The sequence below is a fragment of the Peromyscus maniculatus genome, chromosome 4 (genome assembly GCF_049852395.1).
Source record: "Peromyscus maniculatus bairdii isolate BWxNUB_F1_BW_parent chromosome 4, HU_Pman_BW_mat_3.1, whole genome shotgun sequence".
Classification (NCBI taxonomy): Eukaryota; Metazoa; Chordata; class Mammalia; order Rodentia; family Cricetidae; genus Peromyscus; species Peromyscus maniculatus.
In genome coordinates, this window is record NC_134855.1 from 131,917,716 (window position 1) to 131,937,375 (window position 19,660).

At 44.7% G+C, this 19,660-nt stretch overlaps 1 protein-coding gene across 1 annotated transcript; it reads left to right on the plus strand.

Moving 5' to 3' along the window:
- Positions 1-1,344: 1,344 nt before the first annotated feature.
- Positions 1,345-18,968, plus strand: LOC102911078 (uncharacterized). The gene is made up of 9 exons (XM_076568431.1): positions 1,345-1,386; positions 7,319-7,418; positions 9,985-10,202; positions 11,658-11,944; positions 12,509-12,613; positions 15,883-16,023; positions 17,058-17,121; positions 17,463-17,523; positions 18,871-18,968. The coding sequence occupies exons 2-9, from the start codon at positions 7,328-7,330 to the stop codon at positions 18,966-18,968; spliced, it is 1,065 nt and encodes a 354-aa protein (XP_076424546.1). The 5' UTR covers positions 1,345-1,386; positions 7,319-7,327.
- Positions 18,969-19,660: the final 692 nt, after the last annotated feature.

The window sequence follows — 19,660 nt, forward strand, 5'->3', positions numbered from 1 at the left end:
TCAATTAGGGTATGGTGGCATATGCTTTTAACCCAAGCACTTGGGAGGCAGAGGCAGGCAGATCTCTCTGTGAGTTCAAGGACAGCCTGGTCTACATAGTGAGTTCCAGGACAGCCAGGGCTATGTAGAGAGACCCTGTCTCAAAAACAACAACAAAACACCCCTCTTTCAAGACTGTACTCCAGGGACTATTTCTATATTTCATCACTAGAGACATTTCTCTGACTGTGTAGAGGACCTGGGAGGGTGGGGAGGGATTGTCCCTCACTCTGAATAGTAGCGTTCTGAGATACAGGGGTAGGAACTCCAATTTAATAATCTGGTGGCACATTACTGTGTGTTTGATATGTGGGGTGTCCTTGCATGAGTTCCTCTGTCTCTGCTCTTCTTAGTGTGTGTGTGTGTGTGTGTGTGTGTGTGTGTGTGTGTGTGTGTGTGTGTGTGTATGTGTCTGTGTGCTCTGCTTGATGAAGGTATGATGGCAACTCAGGCAGAGGCTGCTGTAGCCACAGAGCACAGGCAGCACCCCAGAGGCTGCCTCTCAGGAGGCCTCAAACATCATGGCCTGCTTCCTCAGCTCTGACCATCCCCAGGCCCAACTCAGCAAGACTCATGATATCCAGTCCCTCAGGCCAGGTGCCACCCACTGTAGCAGAGATGTTTTTCTTCCTTGAGTAAGTGAAGTGGTGAGATAGGACCATGGCCTGCCAGCCCTGTATGGTTTTACATCCTCTGGCCTGGAATCCCTTGTGATTAATGTGTCCTCAGCAGTCTGAAGTATTGGGGCTAGAGTGTCTGGAAGAGACAAACAGGTAGAGTAGGGAGGGGTCCATCTGGGCCCGGGTGACCCAGCAGCTCTCTGGGCTGCTGCCTCCCCCTGCTCTGACATTTCTCTCACTTCAGGACAGGCACAAGGAGAGCCACACTGAGGTGGAGTGAGAGGTGACAGAAGGACCCATCTTCTTGTCTTAACACCTTCCACAGAGCAGAGATGCCCCACCCCCACCCTAACTTTCCCACACAGAGACACAGGCATTTACTCACCTCTGGGCATGCAGAATCATTCAAGCATGCATGTATTTTTGTAGTTTCAGGAAGTCATACTCCTGCCCAAGTCACTGATATGCATGACTTATGATCTCACTCTCCTCAGGTCCCCAATGCACAGCCCTACCTGCCTCACCTCTGTTCTGTATTAGCAGAAGTGGCCCATCTTCCAGCAGCCTGCCCAGGTCTCTGGTACTCTGACCTGCCCCGCCCCCCTGTTCTTGGCCAATCCTTTGGACTGATTCACCTGCTACTTAAATGCCCTACTTCTCTCCCTTGTCACTCTGGAGGCAGGTGCAGGAGACCCACGAGTTCTGGGTGGCCAGAGCTGAGACCCAGGTAAGGTCCTTGTACCCCAACTCTCAAGGCAAGGAGAGTATCTAGATGAGGAAGGACTGAGTATTGGGGTCCATCCTGCCTCTGCCACTGACCTCCCAGGTCACCCTGAGGCCTCAGAGGGGTAACTTTTTTTTATACCATGCCTATCAAAGCAGCTGACACCATAGCTGAGGGAGACAAAATCTGGTTAGCTCAAGACGCTTGTACCCATCTCACGCATCACTGTGCATATATTTCCAGGGCACAGACACATATTTCCCTGAAATTGCTGGCACCTGATATTGTTGGGACTGAGTTTTTTTCTCTGACAGTCAAAAATAATGATCCCATAAGTGACAAAAAGCCAGACTAACTCTGTTGAACAGACTGAAGACAGAGTTCTTCTGGCAAGGAGGGGACAAAGCCTGGTGTAAGCCAAGTGCCAGCACAGGGCCTGACACTTAAATGGCATCCTTGACATCACTGTCATTGTTCAGTGGGTCCAGCGGGAACAAGGCTTCTTCTTGCTACTTCAACACAAGTACCGGCTGCTCAAAGTCATTTGTAGAACTGAGCTCAGGCTCCAGCACTGGGTGGAGAAAGCTGAGTCAGGAGCCAAGAGCTGATGATGGGGTGATTGCTAAGTTGGGTCTTTAGCAACAATAATAGCTGCATGAGCTCCATTTATCTGTCCAATTAATAGGAGGGAGGGATCATTTCCATCTACTTCATCTACAGGGTCCCTCAGAGGGGACTGAAATGCCACTGATTGCATAGCTGCTGTGCTCCTACATATGCATCCATTTGTGAAATGCAACCCTACTTGAGAGCAAAATAAGGACAAAATATGTCTTTGAGCTAACGAGATGTGGTAATGAAAACCATGATGGTATGGTAGAGGTGACCAACCTCCTCTCCTTCAAGGCACCATGAGTGACCCTGTCTCTTTCCTTTCTCCCTCCTTTCCTCCCTCCCTTCATTCCTTTTTTCTCATCCTTCCATGTATTGAAAGTCCTAATGCCATGAATACTGAAAATAATGAGCATTTGTTGGCTACTTTGTGTATACTTAACTTACATGCTTTTCATTCCATAAATGTTTGCAGAAGACTTGAACGAAGTTTAGTCATAGGGTTCTATATGCTTTTAGTAACATATACATATGGTATTGATTATTTTAAAAAACTTCTGAGTAATTGCTTACAAGGTGGTTGTTTGAAATACTAGCATAAATAGACACTTAAGTGGCTCTTGACTTCATTAAGACTTGATTTCCTGAGCTGTTCAAAGGTTGACGAAGTGAGAAAAAACACAATCATCTTGATAAAGCATAAACCTTTGTCCTCCAAGTCATTTTTCCCAAATGTTACTAAGAGCAAAGCAATATTCTTGAGAATGCTTTGTTACTTTAGATACAGATAATTATCTACTCCAGGTTTGCACCAGCGCACTGAATCTTAACCTTAGAAAACTTAAATTCATTTTGAAATAAATACCTTTATAACAATTGAATTTAGATTTTTGTTATATACTTTATTCTTTATAGTTTTCTCATCAACACACCTTAATTCTTCATATTTTCTAAATATGTTAATTATATTTTTAAATTTTTATTTTATGTCATGTGCATGGGTGTTTTATCTCTCTGTGTTTATATATACTTCACATGGATAGTGCCCACAGAGGCCAGCAAAGGGTGTTAGATCCCCTGGAACTGGAGTTACAGATGGTTGGAAGCCACCATGTGGGGGCTGGGAATCAAACCCTGGCCCTCTGGAAGTGCAGCCAGTGCTCTTAACACTGAGCTGTTTCACCAGCTCTGCTAATTAGTATGTACCTCAATAATCTTAGTCTTAGGGAAGACCCAGAAAGAAAGCAATCTTATAACCCATTTCTCTACGCATTAATAATTTATAAAAACACATTTATATACTACAAAGCAGAGCTGAACCCAGATGAAATTTATGATGAAATGGGACATGTTAAGGTCACCCATCTGCACAAGCAAGCTTGAAGATATCTTTTGTAAGCCTCTAAGTAGTCAACAACAACTTGGCTTTAAAATGATCAGTTTTGTTCTTTATCCTTTAGCTCCATACTAACAGAGAAATCCCTGAAGAGTGAAGCTCTGGTTAAGACCTTGAGTAACAGGCAGACTCAGAAGTGGGAGGGGATGGACAAAAGTGTAGAGGAAACAACCCCTATGTATTAACGTTATGAGGAAGGCACAAAACCATGCCCAAAATATTTATGTTACTTCATACATACATGTTTTAATAAATCATGACAAGAATAAGTTGAAAATATGCAAAAACCAAGCAGCCATATGTTTGCTACTGAGTTACTTTAAAGAATTCTAGGAGGAGGGGAAGATTTCCACCATGTTCTCTTGGGTTAGATACTCATCTTGGTGGCAAGACTTGATTGTAGTGAAGTGTTTTAGATCATTGCTGTGTGATGGAAAGTCCTTCCTGAAGTGTCACAAATGGGTCAGCTAGCACCTCTTGGGAGTCACAGTCTGTGCTCCAAGCCAGGTTTGGCCACTTGTTCTTAGCAGGACAGTTAAAAGAGCCAGACATTTTACACAGAGAGAAGTGACTGAGAGACTCTAGGTCATAGGCTGAAAAATGGATGCCTCAATGTTGCAGAAGAACTTTGGGTAACTGTCCAGGTAGCCAGCTGTCTCTGTCATTTTTGAAAGTTGCTTACAATGCTCTTCCTGTTTACTTAGGTTATATTATATCCTTCTGATGTCTTTGATGTAGTTGAAGAAGAGTTACAATTATAGTTTTCCTTAGTCATGATAAAAGATAAATTATATATGAAACTTTAGACTCACAAATATAGGATAGATGATAGAATATTTTCTTTAATTTTGCCAAATACAAATAGACTAGATATTGTAACTGTAATTTTTGTTCGATAACTGTTTTGTTATATGTAATTTTACTATGTTAAAGTTAAAACCTTTATTTTTGATTAGACAGAAAAGGGGAAGTGCTGTGGAATGTCATTCTGTATGTTGTGAATGTGTGTTGCTCTGATTGGTTGATAAATAAAGCTGTTTGGCCATGGTGAGGCAGAATAAGGTTAGGCAGGACATCCCAACTAGAGAGAGAGGAAAAAAAAGGCAGAGCTGAGAGATGCTGCTAGCTGCTGCCAGAAGAAGCAAGATGTAAAGTACTGGTAAGCCATAAGCCACGTGGCAAAGTATAGATTTATAGAAATGGGTTAATTTAAGATATAAGAACTAGCTATCGAGAAGCCTGAGCCATTAGGCCATATGGTTTAAAAATAATATAAGCCTCTATGTGTTTATTTGGGTCTGAGCAGCTGTGGGACCATGGGGCCATGGGAGCCTGGTGGGACTAGAGAAAACTTACAACTACAGCCCAGTTTCATTATTTTGCTGTGTTAAAAAACTGTGGTCAAAGCAGTTTAGGAAGAAAGGGATTTATTTGGCTTATACTGCAAGCTCACAATACATCACTGAGGGAAGTCTGGGCAAGAAGTACCAATGGAGCAATGCTGTTGGCTGGCTTGCTCACTAACTTCCTTATGTAGCCTATGACCACCTGCCCAGGGATGATGCCAACCCGAGTGGACTAGGCTTCCTGCATCATTTGATAATCAAGACAACTCTCCCATAGACATTCCCACAGGCTAACCTGATAAAGACAATTACTCAATTTAGCCTTTATTCCCCAGATGATTCTAGACTATGTCAAACTGACAATTAATGCTAACTGTAATGTGAAGCATGAGACAAGGGGTATGCACAACTGAGCAGGCCTGTTCAAGATGTGGTCTGGTGGACCATTGTCTTAGATCTGTTTGTGGTAGTTGATCTGGTCAAAGTTGATCTGCCACCCACGTGAAGTGATCAGACTAGTTCTCATGAGACGATAATCTCTACTTATCTTTATGGATAATTGCCCTTACCTGGCAGGTGGATGTTTCCCTAAGACTTTTCTCTTACTCCAAAGTAACTCATGAGCCCAAGTGAGGGATGAAGTATTTTAGCAAAATCAGTGTCTAAGTGCTTGTTACAGAGGCCACCATGGCACCAAATATGTCCTCCTGGCCAGCTCTTGCTCTGCTGTGCCCACTTGCCTAGTCTGTAAGAGAAACTAATGGGGTACTTGTCATGCCCTTGCCCCTCAGCTTCCTTGACATTTTAGGCTGGAGAAGCTCCACAACCAATTCTTCCCAGCATTTGCTATCATCCCAACCAAAGCCACATGTATAGGATCTTCTGAGTAGTGCCAGATGCATGCTTAACCCCACTGTTCCATGCCCATCATCCTCCTGCTCAGGTGGGTGAACTCTGCTCTATTCTTTCACCCTCCAGCCTCACTGAGGCTACCTCCTCCTCCATCTGGTGCAGTTCCTCAGAGCTAGGCTTAATAGGTGGCAGTTCCAGGATAGATGAGTGTAAGACATGTGTGTCTTACAAAGTATCTTAACTAATTTTTAAATCTTGAGCAAGTTGCCAGCATACTAAACTCAAGAGCTCCAGTCCCTTCTCTTGTTCTGAGAGCTATAAACTAGACCTTGCTTCAGAGGCTGCAGACACAAAGGTGATCAAATCAACCTTGTCAAAAGGACCTGACATTTAGATAGGCAACTCCATATTTATTTGCATTAACATATAAGCTCCTGCTTCTCCTGAAAGTGCCAAGTGAGAGCAGAATGGCTCCTTTCCCCACCAAGCAATAGAAGGGGTATGCCCTAATGCTCTCTTTCCTTCATGTGGGTGGCTTGCCATCTCCTTATGACACTTGACCATTTAATGCCATCATGGCCAAGACACTTTCTTCATGGCCTATATATACTTCCTCACAATATGGAGTTTGAAGGGCAGACAGGGAGGGAGAGTAAAAAGGAAAGACAGAGAGAACGGAAGCCATGTCATTTTGAGGGCATAGCCACAGAATCACAGTGTTATTTATGTGTGCTCCACTTTTTGAGGCAATCAACGATCACCACCCCTCTAAACTTAGGGTAGGGAACATAGCACCTGCCTGTTGGAGGAAGAAGCATCAGTGATGTTGTAAACACACACAAAGAAGGAGAAAATGACTACTATATGACCATCTCTGAAAAGCTCAACCTACCTCAGCATCCCTCCCTCATCCTCTGGCCTAAGAAACTAAGAATGAATTCACACAATAACATCTTTTATGTCATAGCTCTGTCATTAGCCACTGAGGGACCCTGGCCAGACCACTTGGCTTTCATTTCATCTTATGGTTATTAGAAGGATTTAATTCTGCTAAGCAGTGAATAAAAAGAATTTAGCATGGGAACTAGTATAGATTAAGTCTTCAGTAAATGGTAGCATCTGTGCCCATCCACGTCTACCAATTCAACTGTTATAACATAGTTGGGTTGTAGGCTTAGCCTACCCGGATTTGGATATTTTTTTTTTTTTTCGAGACAGGGTTTCTCTGTGTAGCTTTGCGCCTTTCCTGGAACTCGCTTTGTAGACCAGGCTGGCCTTGAATTCACAGAGATCTGCCTGCTTCTGCCTTCCGAGTACTGGGATTAAAGGCGTGCGTCACCACCACCTGGCTGGATTTGGATTTTTACTCTACCACTCACAAGCTGTATGATGTTGGGCAGGCCACTTTACCTCCCATACTTAATTTCTTCCCTGAATTCTGTCTTAAAAGAACTTGATATTAATGGTCACATTAACAAAAATTGAAGGAAAAAAATTCCCCAGTTTTAACTGCTTACGCAGAGGAGCTCACTGCCTGATGGAGCCTCCTTCCACACCCAGTGCCAGGAACTTTCATGGAAAGAAAATAAGAAGCTGCTGCTTTTAATGACAGGGAAACATAGGCGTGGCTCACCCATATAGAGAGTGATAGTGAGAATCGCCCAAGACCCCAGGACTCTGGGGTCACACAGATCAGTGTTACCCAGCTCATCAGCTGTTGTCTCCACAGGTGCTTGCAATGAACATGAGACTCTTGTGGACATTTCTCTTCCTTGGCTGCCTGCTTAACAAGAGCTATGTTTCATCAGAAGATTCTAGCCATGGGTCAGGTGAGCCACCCCATCCTTCTTGGAAGTTCTGTCATCTCTCCTTATATCTGACCCATCAGAGTAACAAGATCTGCCAGTGTCTCTGCAAGCTTCTGGAGGCACTGTACCCTCTCCTGGAGATGTCTGTCTCTTTCAGACCACATCTTTTCATCCAGATAACCTATTTCTTTTTTTCTTTTTTTTTTATTATCTTATTTTACAATATAATTTAATTCTACATATCAGCCACAGATTCCCTTGTTCTCCCCCCTCCCACCCCCTTCCCTTTCCCCCAGCCCACCCCCCATTCCCATCTCCTCCAGGGCAAAGACTCTCCCGAGGATTGAGATCAACCTGGTAGACTCAGTCCAGGCAGGTCCAGTCCCCTCCTCCCAGGCTGAGCCAAGCGTCCCTGTATAAGCCCCAGGTTTCAAACAGCCAACTCATGCACTGAGCACAGGACCCAGTCCCACTGCCTGGATGCCTCCCAAACAGATCAAGCCAATCAACTGTCTCACCTATTCAGAGGGCCTGATCCAGTTGGAGGCCTCTCAGCCATTGCTTCATAGTTCATGTGTTTCCATTCGTTTGGCTATTTGTCCCCGTGCTTTATCCAACTTTGGTCTCACAAATTCTCGCTCATATAAACCCTCCTCTTTCTTGCCAATTGGACTCCTGGAGCTCCACCCGGGGCCTGGCCGTGGATCTCTGAATCCAGTTCCCTCAGTCATTGGATGGGGTTTTTAGCACAACAATTAGGGTGTTTGGCCATCCCATTCACCAGAGTAGGTCAGTCCCCGCTGTCTCTTGACCGTTGCCAGCAGTCTATTGTGGGGGCATCTTTGTGGATTTCTGTGGGCCTCTCTAGCACTTTGCTTCTTCCTATTATCATGTGGTCTTCATTTACCATGGTCTCCTATTCCTTGTTCTCCCTCTCTGTTTTTGATCTAGCTGGGATCTCCCGCTCCCCTAAGCTCTCTTTCCCTCGACAATAAAGCCCTGGAAGAAAACAATAAAGCCCTGAAAGAAAATTATGAAAAAGCAATGAAACAGATGAAGGAAACAGTCCAGATCACCTATTTAGTGTAAACTACTTTCTTCCCATTATTGACTGTCTTAACATAGTCTTCCATTTTTAGACCCACTTCCCAGGTATGTCTTTCTAGCCTTCAACTCTAATGATCTAAGTCTCATTCAACTTTGCCCTGAAGAGCAAAGGCCTCAGCTCTGGCAGCCCCAATATTGTAGGTTCAGCCACCTTCCACAATATGCTCATTAAAGACATGAACAATGGTGAGCAAGGCAGAGAGAAGAGATTTAACTGACACATTTCAAAAGGAACAGATAAAAGGGTCTGGTGACCCCCAAAGTTCATCTTTAGGGCTCTAACTTTACAGTTCAGTAGAGTAAGACTGGGGCAAGAGGCAAGAGGTCTTGCATGATGAAGACTCAGGGTCAAGGTGTGGTCTACTTGGTCATTGTCTCTATCCTGGTTCTGCAGGGTGTTCTGAAGTTGTTATTGGTGTCATCCCTCAAGGAGATTCATCTGGTTCAAACAAGACATCACTTCTGCTTTGGGGTGTGGCCTCCCACTCTTAGACAGTTATTCTCATCTGTAGGGGGTCTGTCTTTTGAGGTTTGCTCTTCCTCAAATCCAAGATGTCTGCTGGTTTAAGACAATGACCAATACCTGTGCCGTCAACCTTTCAGGGGAAAGAGATAAGTTAGAAAGAGATAAGTTAGGAGGACAGATAACTTACATGTCCAGAAAGCAGGAGTCTGAGCCAAACTCAAAGCCCAGATGCCAGGCCAGGCTTCTAGCTTGTGGGCTCAAGTGAGGCATCTATGCTTTTTAACAAAAGCAGTCCCTAAGTGCCTGTTACAAGTACACAGGCAAGAGCTCAAGCAACTGCACACACACACACACACACACACTGTATTCTTTTAGTTAAGTGCTGGGGATGTTAAGTTAAGGGCTTTGTGAACATTGGGCTAGTACTCATTTCTAGCAATGAGTTATATCCTCCTATTTCTAGATTTTGGCTTTAGCACTCTAGAAGGCCCAGGGTACATCTGAACTTTGAGATAGCTCTTTTCCCCTTTTATCAATATTTTTCCTAAGTATATATTTTCCTTTTGGCAGATGAAGTTTACATCAAAATTAGGCCTAGGACAAAAATCTGTCACAGGAGTGTGACTCCAGGTGAGAACTCTTCAGAGATAATAGAGTGAGGCTGTAGACCTGGAAGGAAGGAGTTGTTTGTAAAGGGCTAGTCCTAAGACCAGAAGCTTTAAGTCTAGTGTGTGCTCCCCAAGCAGTTGTAAATAATAAATCAAGATCAGAGAAGCTGTGAGCAACCAAAGCAGTTACTTTCTCTTTTCACAATAGATGATCCAGTGTGGTCCTCATGTATCTGACTTTTCATTGCTTCCTGAGCTCAAGTACAAGACTGAACCTTGGTTTTCCATTTGTAAGAAGCCTGGCTCCAGGGTATGGTCACAGCTGGCTCTGGGTTGAACACCCAATTTCCTGGCTCCAATGGGAGCTTGTGCCCCAGGACTCAACTATATGTCTCTGTCTCAGCAGATGTTGAAAATGGAGATGGTGATGGATTGGATACAGAACTTCTGAATGGTAATGAAGGTGAATACACACACATGGAAGATGATAGTGAAAAACTGGCTTCTATGGCTGTTACTTCAGCTATAAAGATCTCTGAAGTCAATCAGGACAGTGTAGATAAACTCAACCAACTCGAGATGGCTGCTTCAGACTCCCTGGACACAAGTGGCATCGCCAGCCAAGTATCCTCTGGGCAACTGGGTCAAAAAAGTATAAGCAGTCCTGGTCACTATGGCCACATGTGCTAAAGAGAGTCCAGCCCTTCAGTGGTGGGTGACACGAGCTTTACAGGCAGTGGTTACCCTTATGATGCCCATCTAAGAAGTGCTTCCAGTCTGAGGTGGCAGCTCTGGTCCATCTGGGGCTGAATCATCTGGTGTCAAACTGGAGTAGGGTCAACAAATGGTCATCCTGGGACTGGGTCATTTGGTGCTATAGATCAGTCTGAGCAGTTTTAACAAATGGCATGACTGATGATAGGTCATTCTGATTGCTGTGGTAAAGGTGATGTTGGATCAGTTTTCTGGAAGGTTTGGTCAGTCTGGAGCAGGACCAATAAATGTCCACCATGGCTTTAGGTCATCTAATGGTTTAGATAGAGAGTCAAGTGATGGTCAGTTTGGAGCTGGGTTTTCTGGGTATTTAGTCAGTTTGCAACAGGATTAGTGAGAGGTCTATTCAAGGTTTAGTTCACCTAATAGCCATGACCAGTCTTTTTTTTTGGGGGGGGGGACAGGGTTTCTCTGTGTAGTTTTGGTACCTATCCTGGATCTCACTCTGTAGACCAGGCTGGCCTCAAACTCACAGAGATCCACCTGGCTCTGCCTCCTGAGTGCTGGAATTAAAGGCATGCAACACCACCGCCTGGTGGCCATGACCAATCTTGACCATGACCATTCAGTAGTAATGGTTAGTTTGGGCTTAGGGTATCTTTTGGCTCTGGTCCCTCTGACTCTAGGTTACATAATGATTATGTGAAATCTAAGGCAAAATCATCTTTGTGTTAGAAATTAAAGCAGGCTCATTGAAAGGTGCTGACAGGAAACTACCTTTAGATGAGTTTGATAAGGAGAGTTGCAGGCTGGCTCATCACCACAGGCAGCCATAATAAGGCTCTGATGTGGGAAAACATTTTGGAGATATCATTATGGCCATAACCAGCCATAATTTGGCCTTGAAGGGAGAGAGGGCCTTTCCTTAAAAATGATAAGACAAAAGTGTTTTCTGACTCTTATGTTTCCAGGAGTGGGTGGCCAAATTCCATACCATGTGACCTAGCCTGGCCTGTCTATGTTCCAGAGTCTGGAAGATATTGATAAAAGTAAAGTTACAATTCAAGATTGTCTTTGGTAGATATCAGGGGGGTGGGGTGGGCGGGCTCACAGCTATGGGAGGAGGAGAGCTGAATGTGTAAGAGGTTCAGTGTACTCTCTGATGACCTCTGTCTGGAGAGAGCTGTAACCTACCCCCTTAGATCAAGGCTTGGTGTCCCTAACTGCCATGGTCTCACTGGGGAAGTATCACCTGCAGGTCTCGTTCACATGGGGACTCCAGTGGATTATGGGGCTGCCTCTATCAGTTCATCACAACTCATGTGATGGCACCATAAGAGAGCTGGCAACCTCCTTAACCAACAGCTGCCAACACCTGTTCTCAACCAGGACATCCTGAGCCAGGAAGGGCTTCTGAGCCCTATTATCCTCAACAACCAGAATCTAGCCATGGATAGAGAAGAGCTACAGATGCTTCTCCTGGGTGGCAGTCTATCCTTTGGTATCAGAAATGACCTCCTGGAGGCAGCAGGGACCAAGGCTCTGGAAGGCCTGATCTGCAAGGGCTCCCTGGGTGGCCTTTGTGGCCATGGGAGTCTCTCTGGCATGAATGATGTTCTGAAGAACATGAATTCTGGGCAACTCAATAACTGGTGAGTTTGAGTTCTTTAGCAATAAAATAATTCTATAAAGCATTGATCAGAGAAGGTTCCAGGTACTTGAAAGACATTGGTCTGACTCTCTTTAAAAAGTTGGCACTGAGAAATCATCACCTCCGCTTCCAAAGCTTCAGTCACAGCCTAGTGCTTCTCTAACATAGTCTATCCCTTAGGTTTATGTGGGCTTCTCTGAGCTCTGCTATATTATAAATTACACCTGGAAAACATATTGCAGATGTTCTGACCACTTATCCCTTAGTTATCATCTGTCCCCCAGTGAGTAAAAGAACCCTTTTGTTCCAAGCTAATCCCATAGTTACCAGCTGAGGCTTTCAATATGGTATCTGCATTTTCACTTGCCATCTTAATCAACTGTAAAGTCAGTTACTAGCTTATGCTTTCCTGGTCTAGGATTTGTAGAAATGGGACTCAGAATAGAAATCAAGGTTAGGGAGGGACAGGCATGGGGCAGAAGAAAGGGAAGCCACTACTGAGTGGAGAGCCAAGGAGACCAGGAAATTGACTTTTTCACATTGCCACACTCTTCCTCTTCTGTAGGCTCAATGTCACCCAATTTGATATTGTCCGGTTGTCATGGAATGTCTTTGCCTCATCTCGTCTCGAACTTAAACTTCAGACCAAGTTGACTATCAACTTTTCAGGGTGAGCAATATGAGGAATGTTATGGTTTGAATCTGAACTGTCCTCTGTGGGTTCATTCTTTGAACTCTGGTGTTGTTTTGGGGTGCTGTGGAGCCTTTAGGAAGCAGAGCCTTGGATGGCTGAAGTGTCACTCGAAGCAGGCCTTGGAAGATCATAGCCTGTTTTTAAGCTCCAGCTGCCTCAGCTTCCTTCTCCGCCATGATGTGAGCAGGTGCCCTCCACCATATGATCCCATTGCCATATCTTCCCTATCAGAAAAACTGAAATGTCTCCGAAACTGTGAGATCTAAATAACCATTTATTTAAGCTGTTTCTATTGGGCACTTGATTATAGTGGTGCAAAATAACTAATATCGTGAGAGAAGCAAGCGGAGGAAATTCCTAGAGATAGTGAGTGGTTTTATTGGTGGTGGGTGGTTTCCTTTCTTTCAACAGACAAGATGGCTTTGGCTTTTCTTAGCCTTTCCCCAAGATCTTGATACTGTCTGAATAAGGACACAATTTCTTGGGATGGTAGTGATGGCAGGACAGGAATGGAAGTCAAGCCTTTTGCTTCTCCGCCACATTCTGAGGCTGTGTGGAAACAAGCTTGGGGAGAACATTAGAATGCAAAAGAAAACAGCCTCCAATCCTACAACAGAGAGGCAGTGGCCTTTAAGATCTCAGCTGGTGTCTTTTCAGTTCTTCTCCCACAACCCTTCTGAAAGGTAACAAATGCTCCATGCTACATATACACTGTGGGACTTGTGAGCTATCCTGTGGATGAACAGGAGGACTGTTCACCACACCACTCTCTTAAATAACTCTGTGATTGATACAAGGAATGAATCTGCCAATTCTCTGATTATTAGAAAGTCTCATGAGCACAATTCATAGCTTGTCATCTATCTATCTATCTGTCTGTCTGTCTGTCTGTCTGTCTGTCTGTCTGTCTGTTTGCTTGCTGTGCTGGTTGTTGAACCCAGGACCTCGCATTTACCAGGCAGGCATTCAATTACTGAGCTACATCACCACCCTGTAATTTATAGCCTTTGATAAACATTTCAAAAGTATGTTACAGAGACCTGGCAATGGTGATAAGACCTAACATTCTTGAGTACTTCACAGAGTCCAGGTTCCGGGCAGCAGTTCATTTGAGTGCTCTTCTCAATCCTTACTGTAGGCTTCTAAGGGGACCTCAGAGAAATTCAATCAGATTACACATGAAGACAGGGAGAGAGCTCAGTTGGAAAAGTGCCCATGACACAAGCTTGATGATATGAGTTCAGATCTGCTTCAGGATCTGTACCTGTCACCAAAGTTCTGGTAAGGACAGAGATAGAGGGATCCCTGAAGCTTATTGGCTGGTGGGCCTATCCAAATAGATGAGCTTCAGGCACATACCATCACACATACATACACACCATCACACACATACATCATCACAATGCACCACACATTCAATCACACACACACATACACCATCTTTTTCTCTTTCTCTCTCTCACACACATCATCACCATCATACAAACACACCATCACACATACACACCATTACACATGCATACACACCATTACACACAGACCACACACACACACATACATTGCACATGGGTGGTTGTGAGTACACATATAACTCCAGGAGGAGATACTAATACTGGTGATGTGCATGAGTTCAGCAGAGCTCCAGGTGGACAGGGCAGGGGGCCGCTTGTCACTACCACTTTTTAATCTTTGAGTCTTGAGCTATGAATAAGCATTACCTATCCCCATAAACTACTTTATATATTCATATAATAAAAGAAATTAGAAAAATATATAGGAAAACAGGAATACCCTTTGAGGTATATGTATCAGTTACCTGTGAGTTTTGCAACCCTGGAGAAAGGTATCCTGACTACTTGGGAAGTCAGGCAATACCTTGAGCTGCTAAGACTGCTCTGACAGCTGGAGCTGTGATGAGACAGCTCAGCCCTGGAGGTATCCCAGATACCTTGAGCTGCTTAGGACAGCTCTGCCCTGGGAAGGGAAGGAATTCTGACTGCTTGGGAGAGTCAGGCTTGGAGCTGCTAGGATAGCTCAGTATGGGAAGGGTATCCTGACCATTCAGGAGTCAGGCTATACCTGGTGTGGTGGGGGATGGTCTCCCCGCAAGTTATAGCAATCTTGCTCCTCTCTTGGAAAGCTGCTACAGCTGAGCTTTGCTCAGTCTCCATTTAAGGGGGCTTCCTAGCAGAGCTCTGCTTCTTCTCTGGCCTAAGATGTTGCTTCTTTTGCTTCACTCTGCAAAAAGGAGAAACCACTGCAGAAATGTAGAAATCTCCTCTGGCTCTGGAGAAAAGTTGTTACTTTTTCAGCTCCCTCTTGCTCTGTCCACTGAGGGATGTCTTAGCAAGGTTCTTCTCTGCACCAGTGAATGAAGATCTTCACACCCAAAACTCTTTTGAGAAAGAGATTTATTTGGGAAGGAGGAGTTCAGGAGAGTAGCTGCCTCTACCAGTGTGGAGAGAACAGCCCACAACTGACCAGGCAGGGCAGTTTATATAGGATGTCTTGGGGGCAGAGTCAACCAGGGATTGGTTGGATTTTTTTTTTTTTTTTTTGGTTTTTCGAGACAGGGTTTCTCTGTGTAGCTTTGCGCCTTTCCTGGGACTCACTTGGTAGTCCAGGCTGGCCTCGAACTCACAGAGATCCGCCCGCCTCTGCCTCCCGAGTGCTGGGATTAAAGGCGTGCGCCACCACCGCCCGGCTTGGTTGGATTTTTTTTCTGCCCAGGGATTGGTCAGTTTTGTGGGCTAGGAGCAGAGATGGCCCTGATTTCAGAGCCAAACTGTGTTTCTTTCACTGGCCTTTCTTGGCTTTTTGATACTAATTCTAAGGCCAGGGCATATTTCTTTTACTGACTCTGATTCTAGGGACCAAGAGTATTTCTTTGATACTGGTTTCAGAGTCAGGGCATTTTTCCTTGGTTATAGGTTTGGGGATAAAGTGTTCCTTTCTCTGGCTCAGGTCCCAAACCCAGGCTGTGTTTCTTTCCCTGGTTCTGGGATCCAGGACCAGGGTGCTACTTTCCTGCTCTGTGATTGGTTAGTTTCACAGGTCAGTTGGCTGGAGCAGAGATCTGGCTGGAGCTCTGATCTCACTGAGTTTCTTTGGCCAGAGCCTTTTCCCTACATTACCTCTCACCCACAAGTACCTATACCTGTTTGCAAGTTACAAGTTACAGTGAAACTTTTAGAGTGTTCCCAGACATGCATGCAGCATCTAACAGCCCTCTCCCATGCACCCAGGGTACTCTCATTTCTCAGTGGCTCTACAGTGGATGTGGACATTGTGATCCCCTTGGGTTTGCACCATATTGAGACTGGCCAAGTCTCATTTTCTGTGAAGAGCTGCCAGGCAATATTCAGTGGGATCCAAGTGAATACAGGGTAGGTACAAACCCAGGAAAACTGGACACCACCAAACAGGGCATGGTGTGGGATGGTGCTATGCACAGAATAGTTACCATTCCCTGGGATCTGACCAAGATGTCGGCAAACTACGCCACTAGTGTTCTCTATTTTTAATGCACTCCTTCCAGTCAAGCTTTTGTCTCAAGGAACTTGAAATCACAAGCAGAAGGGGATGCCTTTGGGTCAGAAGCACCCACTTATGAAGAATATTGGGTGCTCCTTTTTCCAAGCTCTCATGGAGAGATCTTGGGTAGGAGCTTTGTAGCATCACTTTCATGCTAGCCTGCCATCTCTTGATGTGCATGTATAAGCTCTTTAGGCAAGAAATTGCCTTATATTCATCATTCATTTATCCAGTGCATATTGAGCTAGTAGATACTGTTCCTGGAGACACACTGGGGAACAAGTCCATGGGAGATATGTGAGTGAAAATGAAGGGGGGAATGAATGGAAAGCTGGTTGGATGAGAAGTAGATGGACAGATGGATGGATGGATGGATGGATGGATGGATGGAAGGAAGATAAGTGAGTGCAAACATGCACAAATGGATGGGCATGGATTCAGGGATGGATTAAAAAAAGAGTAGAAAAATGGCATATTAGAAAGACATTAATGGTCTACCTGAGATGTCTAGCTAGGTTCACTGGGCAGGTCTGAAATGCATACTTGCTTAATTTAACACAGTGGTTCCCAATCTTCCTAATGCGTTGACCTTTTAATACAGTTTCTCATGTTGTGGTGACCTCTAACCATAAAATTATTTTCATTCCTACTTCACAACTATAATTTTGCTACTGTTATGAATCATAATGTAAATATCTGATATGCATGATATCTGATATATGACCCCTGTGAAAGGGTAGTTCAACCACCAAAGGGGTCACAGCACACAGATTGAGAACCACTGATTTGACAACAGAGACATAATCATTATTCAGATTATATAGCAGAGTACTTCAAAGCCCTTGGTGATAATGATCACTGCTAATGATTCCTTTTCCCTCCTCAGCATGTTCTCCACAATGATGGAATCAATGATGAAATGGTCCTTGAATATGTCCTTGCACAACATAGTAAGTCTGACAACATGGCCCTGACAGATCCTGAACATGAGCTGTGGAGTAGGCTCTGTAGCTAGCAGTGAGCTTTGCAGAGTCTCTTTCTGGACCTTTTTCAAGGCTCCTGCTTCTGAAGAGGGCATAGAGAAAAAGACAGTGGTTGAAGGATGACTGTAGCAGGCAGCTTAGGCCTGTGTAAGAGGGAGATTGTGAGAGGTTTATGGTAGACTTTCTCCATCTTATGTGAAAAGTCTTATCCTGCAAAGCATCTTAGATTACAAAGGATTCAGCATGTATATACTGGAAGGTACATACAAGTACCCTTTCAGCAAGGCCTCTGATTCTTTGTATTGCAGTTGTGCCCAGTGGTCAGATTCTGGTTCTACATCATCAACCAACAGTTGACCATTCTGAAAAGTAAGTAAAGCTGTTGCCTGCACATTGCTTTGTTGTATCGACTGCTGCAGTAGCCACCATACCTACTCCTATACAGCTACCAGAGAGACCTTTCTGAGTCACAACTCAGATCCCCCATTCCCTGGGGTATCAACTGCAGACCTCAGGGCATGTTGTCAAGGTCTTTCCCCAAGCTAAGTGTCCAGTGTTCTCCCATTTTCCTTTAGTGGAGTACCTAAGCCACCTCCATATACTTCACAAGGTTTGGGGACATGATGGCTAAGCTCTGCAGGACTTCCCCTTCTAGCTATCTATGCCTGAAATATCCCTTCATCCTCCAGTGTAATCACCATGTTTGGTCATCTCAAAGCCTTTGAAACTTTCTCCCAGCAGAGGTCCCTCCTCAGGACCCCTATAGCCTTTGGGTGCACCCTATGACCACTCAGTGAATTGTGTGAAATGTCTACTTCCTGGCTGTCTCTTCCAGTACCCTGGAGCTCCTTGAGGGGGACTCAGTTGCATTTGCCTTTCCATTTGTCTCACAGCCCAGATTGGGTACAGAGTAAACATTTTCAAAAAAAAAAAAAAACCTCTACTGGTGTGTGAAATGGAAAGGGAAGGAGGGGATGTGGTAGACATGAGTGAGTGAGAAAGCAGACATGTGGAATGAGTGATAGGAAACAGTGGGAAGACGATGGAGGAGTGATGGCCACTTAGAAGGAGGACAGGGTGGGGTTGAGGTGGATAGTGGAAGGCAGAAGGAGTGATAAAGGGATATGGAAGATAGACAAATGGGGATGGAAGGAAAAAGGAAACACACATAAAAGAATTTGAGGACAGGAGGAAGGAAGGCTCGTTGGACAAAGAGTGATGGTGTTGCAGTATGCATGTGTGATATATTGATGATGAATAAGTGATGAATGGAAAGAAGGGTCGGTTAGCAGATGTGTAGGAAGACAAGAGGAGGTGAGATAGACTGTGGCCAAGTCAAGGGAAAAAGTAAGCTACTGAGATGGATAAAGGGGGAGGGAAAATGGGCAGATGAATGGAAAGAGGAGTGGAAGGAAGATGGTAAGTTCTGTAAGATGGAAGAAAGGAGTCTGGTGGGCCTGGAAAAGGAGAGGTCTACTTTATAGGAGAGGTGGGTTGCCATTACCAGGCTGAGAGCACCCATGACCCTTCCTGGATGATGGTGGGGTTCTGTGGCCTCAGTGTGTACTCAACAGTTGGGGAATCATCTTTCTTCTAGACACACCTGCTTGTGACAGGAATGAACAAGAGAGTTTTATGAGCCTCTGTTTCCATTAGTTGAATGTCTCCCATCTTCTATGTTCTTTTCATTGTTTCCTGTCTCTTTCTCCCCACCAGATATTGCCTCACTCGGGATGTTGGGGGACAACAACTTGCCCAGTACCCCACAGCCCATTTTGCTCCAACGGTCTTATCACATGGATTTTAAGGTATGAATAGCCAACTCCTCTTAAGGACTCAGAGGAGCCAGGTCTCTGCACTTGAGGTCTTCTTGGCTGGGATATGTGTCCAAGCTGTATCACCAAGAGAGCCAGAATGAGCTTTGATTTTGAATGACTATGTAGCCACAAGCACCATGCCCTCACCTCTGAACCACAGTTTTCTTGTGTCAGGTAGGGGTGATTTTCATAGCCGTACAGTTATCACTGCACGTCTCTTCTAGGATACATGTGTCCCTATGACCTGGAGTTGGTGTCTTCTATTCAAGGGGATAGCAGAGTTTAACTGGCAAGTTTTACAAAGTCTTACTGGTCCATTAAGTAATGCATACTTGAATTGATGGTGTTCAGTACTATGAATATAATTAGGTGAGGAAGGGCCTGGCATACATGGAGAAGAGCAGGGACTCAAAACACCATTGGCTTATTCTGTTTTGCCCTTGATTTAAAAAGACTTAAACTACCAATCAAGTTTATTGCTTAGTATCTTCATACACAGCCTTCAGGGTGCTGGGGCAGTCATCCTGGTGGCCTTGGCTATATCCTCCCCACCCTAGCTCATTCCAGGCTGGGACATGGCCAGGAGCTTGGGGCAGTTCCTGGATGCTTTCACAAGGTGGAATCTTGGGGTCAACAGTCCACTGCCTGTCAGCCCTCAGCTGTCCAAGGCCAGAGTCTGGATTCCGGAA